Here is an 11,870-nt window from a genome sequence, read left to right as displayed (position 1 = left end):
ATTATTATTATTTCTTATGTATTAGTTTTCTCAGCCACCCTTCACAACTTTAAAAATACAGCATAAAAAAACAGCTAAACCACACTACAATCAACAGAACAAGGCAGGTCCTAAAATATCAGGTGTCAAAGGCCAGGGTAAAGTCTTCAGCACATGACACCCCCCCAAAAAATTGTGCTTGGCAGGAGAGAATTCCACAACTACAATGTGGAGAATGGGTCTAACAGCACCAGATGACAACATAAGGTTATTGGAAACGACCCTCTCAGCCTCAGCCTGACCCACAACCTCCGCTAGAAGTATAATGCACCTGTCAACCTCAGCCTTCCATCCTGAAACAAAGGGACAGCATATTGAATTTGCATTGGTAAGGCTATTATTAAAATGATGAAAAGGTTTTTTCTAAGTTATCCTTTTTTCTTTTTTCTTTACACAAAATAAGGCCAGAGTTAGAAAAAGCATGAAATGCATTCTTTGCGGCTACCATTTGTTTGAGGGTGGACATGCTAAGTCACAAAGCTACATCAAAATCTTGAACTTCTCCATTGATTTCTATAGGAAACACCCACTTCCACAAAGGAGGGCAATGGCTTCTAGGTTCAAACTATGGGATATACAACAAAATGTTGCAGCACGGGCCACTGCTATTCAGGGTTCTAGCCAACCATGCCCTTTTCCATTCCATTCCCGCCAACTCTCTTCAGGGGTCTCTTTTTATTCTCTTTCTACAGCCAGCCAGCCTTCCACGGCCACTGACTATGCTCAGTCCTCATTGGGTTGTTTGGGGGATTTTTGTCCCCTTAAGGGTTTTTTTTCTAATGTTTTTGTACTCTTGTAAATCCTGCAGCTTCCCCAAGCCCCCTCTTGTGCACAGCAAGTGCCCTTTTGCCTACATAACCATTAGTTTTGCCTACATAACAGGTGGCACGGGGACCATATTTTCATTCTGAGGGCCACACTCTTTTCTGAGTAACCCTCTGGGGGCCGCATTCCTATGGTGGAAGGCAAAAGTTGGCAGAACAGTGAATAGAAATTTTTCTTTTGTACCAGAAGGCTAGATTTTACCCCTACTCACACACCCCTCTCTATCCCTGATCCAGAAAAAGCAAGAGGACACATTTCAGCCAAACAAAAGTACTTGGGTGTGCAAAGCAGAACCGGTGCAGGGTTTGGTGTGTGGAGTTCTGAGAGGCTTGAGGGAGAGGCTAAATGGGTCACATTCAGCCCACGGGGCTTGAGATTCCTGCTTCTGAGTTATGCTGGAATTATTTGTGGAGCACAGCGATAATGGAGAAAACCACTTGCCAAATCAGCATAATAAAAGGTCACCAGACTTTTTGTGCCATTTGGGAATTAGCTTTATTACTTATATAGTCATGACTAATTTTCAGAGATATCCATCCACAGTTTACATGCAGATTTGGAGGAAAGACTGAAATATCTGAATTCACCTTCTTTGCTTCTGACTTTGTTTATTATATGTAGTGACGGGAATATTGTTTGCCTCTTGAGAGGTACAGAGACATACAACTTTTTACAGATGTTTCCAGGGTCCTCTAATGGAGAAAACTTAAGCATTGTACCTAGAACAAAAGGTTTTGATACTGACCAGTTATATATATATATGCATTGTTTTTTGTCAATAAGTATTAAATAAAAGTGAAAATGACGCAGGTGTTGAGAGGCCTTTTGTGCTCAGGTCTTGCTTCTTGTGGGTTTCTGGGCATTTGGAGGCCACTGTGAAAACAGGAGGCTGGACTAGATGAGCCCTTTTTTTAGTTTTTTATTTATACTTTTCAGATATATACATTTCATTAATTTTCCAATCCATTTAACATTTCAAATTTTGACTTCCTTCCCCCTCTTTCTGCGGTTCCTTAAATTAATTTTTTTCATACCTTCTGCATATCAAAATTCATTTAATTTACTCATTTAATTATCTAAAGTAAATATATAGTCTTATAAAACTGCAGGTTATTACAATAATCCTGCTAATGTTTCAATCTGTTTACAATTTATCTGTAAAAATTCAATAAACCATTTCCATTCTTTTATAAAAAGTTTGTTATCTTGATTTCTTATTCTTCTGGTAAGTTTAGCCATTTCTGCATATTCCATAAGTTTTTGAATCCATTCTTCCTTTACTGGGACTTCTGCTTCTTTCCATTTTGGGGCAAGTAACATTCTTGCTGCTGTAGTAACATACATAAATAAATTTCTATACAATTTAAGTAGTTCTGTCCCTATAATTCCCAAAAGAAAAGCTTCTGGAGTTTTTGAAAATGAAAGTTATTTTGAACATCTTTTTCAATTCATTATATATCATTTCCCTGGGAAATGGACTAGGTGAGCCCTTGGCCTCATCCAACACGACAGTTCATCCGTTCTTACGGTGCAGGGAGCTGAACTCTTGAGCTATTACTATTATTTTTCTATCTTGTTTTTTCTGCCCTTCTCACTTCAGTCATAAAAGTCGTCTTTATCATGCAAGCTGTCATCTTTGCTTGCTTCCTCTGCATCAGCCCAGAGATCTGTGGAGAGAAAAGGGTATGGCCATGGATTGAAGCGTCTCCTACAGTGTATTTCAGTATATTCCCTACTTTTGCAGGGCATTGGGGAACCTGCGGCCCTCCATATGTTGCTGGACTACAGCTCCTATAATCCCTGACCACGCTAGCTGAGGCTGAAGGGCACAGGAGACCAGCAACATCTGGAAGGCCAGAAGTTCCTCACTCCTGCTCTGTAGAAATATGCAGTCTCCTAGCAACACAGAGATCACTATTTTTCCCGCAGTTTGGTTGTACTCTTTTAGCTTGAGATGCCAGCGATTGAACCTCGACCTTCTTTATGCAGAGCCTAGATTCTACCACTGACTTTTAGTCCTTCCCTGTTTGTATCTCGGGGCCAATTCCAGACTATCACTATTTGGAAGAGTGGGCTTCTATTGCATACTGGCAAATTCAGTGTTCCTCCAGATGATAGGTTTATACAAGATTCATCCCAAAGCTTGTGCAAGCAATTAGAACTATGGCTGCATACACACGGCATTTTATTCTAGAATCTGTTGAGACCGAGTTGTTCCCCCACCAACCACCGACATACCCTACACATAATCTAGATCTACTGCATGTTTTTTTGCTCCTTAAAAGTGCTTCTTGAGAAACTGGTTCCACTCCGGCAATGAAAGCTCGTTACAGATTGATTCTGCATTATCCCACAGGGTGTCCATTTGAAAATAGATGAAAACAAATGTAGGCAATGGATAGGGGCAGTTTGTATCCACACTTGCCCAAATACATTGAGGGTGGGTGTATATCAAGATCGTAACCTCCTCTTCTTCATTTACCTAGGCATGTGCAGCAAGGAAAAGGCATGGATAACATAATTGGGGTGTGGGGAGGTCAGAGATTATAATACATTGCTCAGGAAACTGAACCCACCCTTGTGGACATCTAAAATCAATCTAGATTGAAATGAGCAAGTTGAGGACAAGCATGAATTATTCCAAATTGAGAAAAACTACATTTTTGTGCTACAAACAGGTTAGTGCGCATGTAGCCTACAGGATGTTCTTTATTGAACATTCATCCTGATTCGTTTGCAGAGTGTTTACACATCTTCCTGTTAATCATTTGTATGTTCCCTACTTTCCATTGCATTTGCCCAACGCTTTCCTAATCACAAAGATCTATTCTTTCCCCCCGAAAAAAGTGTTGTTGCAGTAGGGTGACAAAACACTTCAATCCACTCTGATTGGGGAAAATGACATTTCCAGTATGTGCTCGAATCATTCCCACAAAATAGCAACAGCCTGGAGGCATCCTCAGGTTGTGCAATTAAAGTGGATTTGGTGCCCTTGAGCAACAAATCTGCTTGGAAGAAAAACACAAAAAACCACTTCCCAGACTTTTTGTGATGAGTAAAGTGGAAGGAAAATGAACTGGAAAGTGTGGGACAACATTTGTTTGGCACAATGTCATATAACCTCCCAACAAATAAATCAGAATGAACATTCAATAAACAGTGGATGTTGTATAAGCTCCCTACTAAATGTGTGCAAAACGTATCGGGATGAACTATCAATAGACAGGTTTTCTGGAGTGGCATCGTTATTATTCTGAGAGATTCAGTTTTGGCTGCCATTTCTCTGTGCCCAAGAAATTTCATCTCACCTTGGAGCCTTTGAAGATCTGCCTCACTCTGCTGATCCCTGTGGAGAAAGAAAATCAGATCCTGAAAACTGGGGATCCAAATGCAGAAATGCCCCAACCAGGGCTTCACTGCAATACCAGAGTTGTGTCCCACACTGTGCTTCTCCTCCACCGCACCCCACCCTTGCCCCTCTTTGCACTTCCAAGCTAACCTAGCTATGATTCCAGGTTCCATATAGCTCACAACTCCTCTGTTACTGCAGTCAGAGGGAATAACCTACTCCTGTTTTGTTTCTTTCAGTGGGTTGTATTTGCAGACCCTCCAAGTGTCCCTGTTTTCCAGTCATCCTGGTTTCTGATTTGATCCTGGAATATCCCACTTTTCCTTAGTACGTCCCTATTTTCATTGGAGTAATGTTGGAGGCAGGGCTGGATTTAGGTTTGATGAGGTCCTAAGCTCCTGAAGGTAATGGGGCCCTTATATGTCCAGCTGTCCTTTTGCCTGCCCTGCATCTTCCAACAGTCAGCTGGCCTTGGTTTCTAGCATTGTGAGAGAGACTGCATGGATATTGGAACTGCATAACTCCAAGGTCCACTAGGTTCAGTGGGTCTTCCTCACAAGCAAGTGACTCATAAGAGCATTGTCTGGGAGCCACTAGATGGCGCCCTGTTATCATGGGATAATTGGTATTCGAGGCAATGAAGGATCTGATGACAAAGCGAGGGATGAAAGATGAAAATTCATCAGGAGGATGAATCATCTTCCTTATCAAGAAAGGCACAAATAGCTGGTGGTTTTCGGCTTAGGAAAAGCCGAAAGAGGAGACAAGTGTCTTCTAAGGTCATGGTGAGGGATGTGGGTAGAGTTAATAAGTCCAGTTCTCTTGCAAAGATGTTTAGATGGACTTCCTTGGAGAGGCAGGACATCCAGGTGCTATTTAGGAACCTAAGGAGCTGCCTTATCCCAGGGTCAGACTATTTGTCCACATAGGCCAGTATTGGCTACTCAGGCATCCAATTAAATTGATAGGAGGCAGATACATGATGCGTATAAAATGAAGTACTGTACAGGCAACTCCTCATTTGTGCAGGGGTTACGTTCCAAGGCACCACACATTGAAGGGAAATCGTGTATATTGGGAACCACATTGAAAAAGCCTGCAAACACACTCTAAACCTCTGGAAACCCTTGAAAAGCCCTTAAAAAAACCCCAAAACTCCACCAAACTCCGTCACAATCACTCCCTCCAAACCTCCTTGTTCAAACTCCAAAACTCTACAGACCTCAAAGGTTGGTGCAAAGGCTCATGGGATTGCTAGATGCTATTTTCACACTCCTTTAGGGCCATTTTTGCCCCTTTCCATGCCACTTCCGGGTTTACAGGGATGTGCTTGTGCCTCACATGTGCATAAATGGGAAGTTGCCTGTGGCAATCTATGATTGCTCCATGGAGAAGGCACAGCACCCACTTTGCATGCAGAAGGTCCCAGGTTCAATCCCTGATGTCTCCAGGCAGGACTGGGACAGTTCCTTCCCTGAAACCCTGGCAAGCCACTAACAGTCAATCTAGACGAGGTTTTCCCCAAACTTGGGTCTCCCACTATCTTTGGACTACAACTCCCATCACGCCTAGTTAGTAGGACATCAGGGATGATGGGACTTCTAGTCCCAAAGCAATCTGGAGACCCAAGTTTAATCTGAGCTAGATGAACCAATGGTCTGATTCTGTCTAAGACAGCTTCCAGTGTTCATGTTCCTTAAGATAGGATGGGTGTAGATAAAGGAGAATATGAGGCCCCACCTTGATTTTGGCTTTTTGGAGAAGGGAGCCAAGGCAGCTTCAATGTCTGTATCAGCTTCACTCTCTTCCACTTCCTCCTCCTCCTCCTCTTCTCCTTCACAAATGGATTCTGTTCCTGCATTCGATAAATACATGTGAACTAGGAGAAATTTGACAGGAACAAGGGTGAAGATGGTGAGGGAACCTGACATGGGAAAGTACTCCATCTCAGTTGCCAGATTCTCAGTTGTCTCTTTGTTAAAAGGACTTCCTGGGCAGAATTTAAACCAGCCTCCCCCAACCCAGTGCTCTCCAGTGTCTTGGACATCTCATGGGGCTGATGGGAGTTGTAGTCCTATGCATGTGGAGAGCAACAGGTTAGGGAAGACTGGTTTAAACTGTTGCATTGGACCTCTAGAACAGTGTTTCCTAAACATGGGTCTCTGGCTGTTTCCGGACTACAATTCCCACCATCCCTGACCACTGGTCTTGCTAGCTAGGGATGATAGGAGTTGTAGTCCAAAAAAGGCCGGAGACCCAAGTTTGGGAAACACTGCCTAGAACCTTAAATGATCTGGCTCCAAGACACCTCAATGAACACTTCCTCCCAAATGAGATTCCATTTATTCAGTTCAGTGTCCCCAATCCAAATCCCGTTGTGTCGGATGAGAGATGAATGGCTACCATGGCCTTTTCCAACTGTGGTGCCCCCTCAGTGGAACTCTCTCTCTTTTTTTTTTTTTTTAAATGATATTTATTTCAAATTTAAAATTACAAAAAAGAAAAAGAAAAACCATACAAAATACAAAGAAAACTTTAACCGTGACAAAGCATAGAATAAACAAATAAAAAAGAACAATAAAATAGAATAAAAAAGAAGACTTAACAAAAGATATAAAAATACATTAAGTTAAAATAAAACAAAAACAGATTAAACCTTTACTTAACCTTTTTCCCTTTACTTATTTCCATGACCTCCTCTCACCTCCCAATTTTGTATTCTAGTTCAGATCGTATTTCCAGCAATTCCTTCTAACCTTATTTTCATTTACGTATTTTAAAATTTAAAATAATGTAATTAAACTTCCTCTATTTCATCAAAATCAACAACTCATTTTTGCTTAGTCCATTATATCATATCTACCAAAACTCAGTGGAACTCTCCTTGTTAACGAAGTTCATGGAGTTTTGAGACCTGGTGGCTGATTTATTATTATCAATTAATCTCTGCTGCACTTTAGGATGCTTTTTATAATGTCCTTGGGTGCAATTCTAATTTGGGGGGGGGGGCTGTAGATCACAGCGCTAGAGCACATGCTATGCACAGAGAAGCTCCCAGGTTCAATCCTAGGATCTCCAAGGAAGGCTGGGAAAGACATTTGATCGAAACCCTGGAGAGTCACTGCCAGTCAGTGTATAGAATACTAGACTAGATGGAGCATGGGTCTGGCTCGACATAAGAAAGCTTCCTTCTTTTCTGTTTGAATCAACCCTACAATGATGACTGGAATCTTACATTATTTTTAGAGGGAGGGCCATCACACCTTGGTCAGAGCACATGCTTTCTTTCATGCAGAAAACCACAGGTTCAGTCCTTCACAGGTTCCACCTCCAACAAGTAGCTCCAGGAAAGACTGAAACTCTGGAGAGCCTCTGCCGGTCAGAGCAGACAATACTGAGCTCGATGGACCAATGGACATACTGCTGTGTTTCCAATCAGTGCATGTCCCATAGCTTCTTGCTGAAATCCTGCAGCTTTTCACAGCATAAATGTCCTGGGGTGGATTTTTTTGTGTCCCACTTTTTTGTGTTATGACATGTGTTCTGATGACAAGAAGATTGAGAAGGCATCATGGAACAATGAATAAAGCAGAATGATGTACGGACAGTCCAGTATAAATCCACTACTGATGCGCTAATACTACATTAATGACACGTCTCAGAAGACACTCAGAAAAAGGGCAGCGGAAATGTCACCATATGTGCAGCCAGCGCTGCGCTTACCTTCCTCCATGAGCTTGACCCCCAGGGGTTGCCCATTCTGCAGACTGGAGGTCTGGCAGCTGCTGCCTTCATCCCTCAAAGAGAAGAAAGAAGAACAGTGATGGGGAGGGGTGGTCCATCTCCCCACGCAGGATAGGGGAGGAGGGTTCTGCCCACCTTCCACCCCACTGGAACACTGAGAACTTACTGCTCCAATGTGCTGCAGATCCGGGGTTCCAAAGAGAACTGCTCTGGACCAGTATTGATGCTGGCTACATCCTCTTCTGGGCTCCTGGCTCCCTCCTGGCTTTCCGTGTCTCTCTCTGGGCCTCCCTGCTCATCACCGCTTCCTCCAGCCCTGTCTGGCTCACCATAATCTCTGCTGGTTCCTCCTTCCTCCTCGTCCTCGCTCCGACTTCTTCCCTGGCCATTTCCATATCCTATATCCAACTTCACTGCTTCCACCTGAGCTTCCAGCTCTGCAGTTGACTCCCTGCTTTCTTGCACATTTTGAGTTTTCCCCAAAGATCCTGGTGTGTTGTTTACTTCCCCTGTCCTGCTCTCACGCGCCACATGAATCCCACCCTCCTGTTCTCCCTGCGCAGGCTCCAGTACTTCAGCTCTACCACTTTCCAGGGGCTCCTCTTCATCCTGAGCTGGTGTTTCCCTTGGAGACCGATGGTCCCCGGACATTTTATCCCACCCCAAATCCAGACTTCCTGCAGCTTCGCCCACCTCACTGCCACCGCCTCTTCCCTTTTCCCGTTCCTCCTTTTCCCCAAGGTTTCCATCCTCCTGCCCATCCCGGCCCAATATTTCCTCTTGTCCCAAAATCTTGCTAGGCTCATGGATTATCGCTGTCTCATCCTCTTGCAGCAATCCTGGAAATCTGGAAACAGAAGGGGGGTGGGAGGTAGTGAGGTCAAGGGCAACAGGCTCAGGTTCATAGGCTCCTTCCAAGAAATGCCAAGGAGAGCAAGTTATTGAGCTTCTCCCCACTCCTGACAACTGTCCTGGTGGAGAACCAAGGGTGGCTGAGATTCCAGGGGGGTGGTAAGAATACCTGTTTGGGGGCACCTGTGACAAATCTTCACTTTGAACTGTTGTGGGAGCATCCTGGCACTGTTTCAGCTGCATCCCTTGTTGCCTCAGCAATGCCTTGGAGGCACTTTCAGCCACCCAGTGCTCCAAATCTGCTTCAGCTGTGTCCAGGCCACTGCCACCCGAGCTCATCCCCAGTGGTCCACGCTGACCCCAAGAAGCCGGCGAGAGAAAGAGGGAAAATAGGTTTATGTTTTACAGCTGACCTGGTGGCAAGACTTTAACTTGAAATTGGGCTCAGTCTTAAGACTCTGAGCACACAGGCGAGAAATAAAAGCTGAGCGGACTTCTGAGCAAGTGCAAAGTACTTTCCCTGAGGGGCAGAAGGTCCTGTTCCCCAGAATCTCCTGGGTGTTGTCAAGAGATAGAAGAAAGCTGATGCCAGCATCCTTACCTGCTGTGTCCCTAAAAAGCATCGCAGCCTGTGACCTTCCTTGTGGGCTGTAGGCCAGGCTGCGTCCATTCCACCTCACTGACATGTTGCTCAGTTCCTCCCTGGAGCATCCACTGCTGCTGCTTTCTTCCCTCGGGACCTCCCTTGTGATGGTGGTGCTGGCAGCAGGACTTTCGGTAGGATGGTCCTCTGGCCCCTGGACTATGCTAGTCCTCTGCCATTCCTGGGAAAGGTCTCTCCTCAACATGGTGGCCTCTCTAGGGATTGTCCAAGGTTGGGAGGACAGAGAAAAAGATCCACCTTGGCCAGGAGATATCAAGACTTCCTCATCCTTCTGGGGTTGCCATGGAGACCGCGAGGAAGACCAGGCCTGACTGCGATGTTCTCTGGAAGTTTGGGAGCTGAGTGTTATGGAGGGGAAAGGATGGGCCACGGAATGGCCCCAGCTCTTCCTGTGTTCCCCGAAACCTGACCAGAGTCTCCCATAAGTTTCTGGGGCCCAGGATGGCACCGTTTCAAAGGGGTGAAATGGCAACCATTCTCTCTGGCGTCCGATTTCAAAAGGGAGCTGCCCATTCCAGTTAGCAGAGTGGGGTCTTGCCAGCAGTTCCTGGGATGCAAAGAGCAAAAGAAAGGCACGTGGGAACCAGAATGGGAAATATTTCAAATATTCACTCTTCAAATGGTTATTTCCTTATGTTTGCTGGTGGTTTGAAATAAAACAAGGTTTAATTATTTCTAAATGTATTTTAAAGAGCCCACAGCGAAAAGCTAATAGACAACCGTCAGCATCAGAAGGTGGATGCTATACCTCAAACTTCAGAACTAGAATCTGGATGACAAATATTTATTCCTGAATTTATAAACTGCTCTTCCTTTAGAGAATTCCCCAGTGGTGAACAAAAATGAAACATAAATAAATATTCTTTTTCGACTTTTATTGTAGAAATTATTTCAGAAATGTAAAAAGTCAGCAAAATTTCAGATTTGAATGGGACTCTCTTCAGATGCAAGGAAATAGGCCTGAAACTTATTGGGGGGGGGGGCAGTGCTGGGGCACAATTTGCCCATTCCTAAATGTGCGGTATATGAAATTTGTTGTGTATTGAAGTTCTCACCCTAGCCACCGGGGGGTATTGTGTATATAGTTTTCACTCAGGTCCACATCAGTTAATTTAACCCACTACTTAATAAAATTCTGTTCAAAATAATATTATTCATTGGGTTTTGGCACAGCGGATTATATAGTTCACAACAGCCACCTGAGTTAGTTTACCTGTCTCACATCAGACCCATGCGGCTTCTGAAGGCCTCTGCTCAGATGAGGAAGGGATTCTTCATAGTTGCTCTGAAATAAAAAGTAGCTTTGGATCATCTGGGGGTGCCAATTTCTCCATCCCCAATTTTATCCACCAGCACCCCTTAGTTTAACTCTTGGCAGGTGAGGAGAGATTAGAACTTCAGATCAGCCATTTGTTTTCTCCACGCGAGCATGAATCTAGCTCGGAGGGTTAACAGTGACCCAGGTGGGTCCTTCAAAAGGATGTTTCTGGGCCGCCTGTTTTGCTCAGGTCCGGCTTGCGGGTTTTCCTGTGATGGGCATCTGGCTGGCCACTGTAAGAACAAGATGCCGGATCAGATGGGCCTTTGGCCTGATCCAGCAGCCAGGCTCTTATGTTCTTATGATAGCAAAAGTCCTCTTTGTCTAGGATCCAACAGCTACAGCTTACTATCCCCATGCCAGGAGGATGAGGAGCATCAGCACAAGCCAATGGCAAATAGTCAGCAACATCTGCAGGGCAACAGGTTACTCCTTCCTGCGCTGCATGGAGGTTTAATTTTGGCCGTTGACATACTGCACCTTGATCCAGTTTCTTTTTAAAAGCTACCTGAGATTAGCAGCCATCCCTACCATCTTATGAATATCACCTGTTAGTTATATGTTGCACCCTATAATTCCAAAACCTAAGAATTCAATAGGCAGATCTCTTCCCGTCACTGCATCTGCATGCTGGGGGAAAATTGGGACTATTAAATGTCTGCCTCTCAAGATGTTGAATGCATGAGAATTGCTAATTCTGCCCTTGCAATATAGCAACACTACACAGAGGAAACCTACCACTAGCAATTGATGGGATTCTTCTCCTGATTTCAAACAACCCCCTTGCCCGTTTTTCTTGGCTACCTTGGCTAAATCGCTTCTCTTCCTCCTCCTCCTCTTCCTCAATGCATCTATCTTGGCCGACAGATCCGCCAACTGGGCCTCCACGTCAGCAAAGTCCTGCAACAGCTGTTTGTTCCGGATCCGTGCTTGGTTCTCACGCATGCATAGCTCAGTCCATAACCTGCATAGTGCAGCCACTTGCGTCTTTGGGCTAGGGGAGAAAAAGAAAATGACTGGCAAGGTACAAAGTGGAGCAGGTTAGCAAAAATATCTTGGGGGGGAATATTATAAGAGGT

General features: G+C 44.4%; 1 protein-coding gene across 3 annotated transcripts; it reads right to left on the bottom strand.

Annotated features, from left to right (window-relative positions):
* Positions 1-2,433: 2,433 nt before the first annotated feature.
* Positions 2,434-11,870, bottom strand: LOC308465631 (uncharacterized protein). Of its 3 annotated transcripts, XM_080985657.1 has the most exons (7): positions 11,596-11,870; positions 10,687-10,758; positions 8,124-10,020; positions 7,937-8,010; positions 5,954-6,092; positions 4,173-4,210; positions 2,434-2,531 (listed from the first exon to the last, which is right to left on the bottom strand). In XM_080985657.1, the coding sequence occupies exons 3-7, from the start codon at positions 9,146-9,148 to the stop codon at positions 2,461-2,463; spliced, it is 1,347 nt and encodes a 448-aa protein (XP_080841783.1). In that variant the 5' UTR covers positions 9,149-10,020; positions 10,687-10,758; positions 11,596-11,870; the 3' UTR covers positions 2,434-2,460. The 3 variants fall into 3 exon arrangements, with proteins under 3 accessions (XP_080841783.1, XP_080841785.1, XP_080841784.1); XM_080985659.1 differs by lacking the exons at positions 10,687-10,758; positions 11,596-11,870 and having other exon boundaries at positions 8,124-8,804; positions 8,979-10,402; XM_080985658.1 differs by lacking the exons at positions 10,687-10,758; positions 11,596-11,870 and having other exon boundaries at positions 5,954-6,068; positions 8,124-10,402.

This window comes from Podarcis pityusensis (assembly GCF_964106645.2).
Source record: "Podarcis pityusensis genome assembly, chromosome: 16".
Classification (NCBI taxonomy): Eukaryota; Metazoa; Chordata; class Lepidosauria; order Squamata; family Lacertidae; genus Podarcis; species Podarcis pityusensis.
The sequence above is the reverse complement of the archived record's forward strand: the minus strand, read 5'-3'. Positions and strand labels throughout refer to the sequence as shown.

Bases quoted from the DNA above. Each gene is read 5' to 3' on its own strand.
- LOC308465631 (XM_080985657.1), bottom strand. From the start codon at position 9,148: ATGAGCTCGGGTGGCAGTGGCCTGGACACAGCTGAAGCAGATTTGGAG. The intron at 8,011-8,123 runs GTAAGTTCTCAG...CTTCTCTTTGAG, and splicing joins ATCTGCAGCACATTGGAGCA to GGATGAAGGCAGCAGCTGCC. The intron at 4,211-5,953 runs GTGGGGCCTCAT...CTTTCTCCACAG, and splicing joins TCCAAAAAGCCAAAATCAAG to GGATCAGCAGAGTGAGGCAG.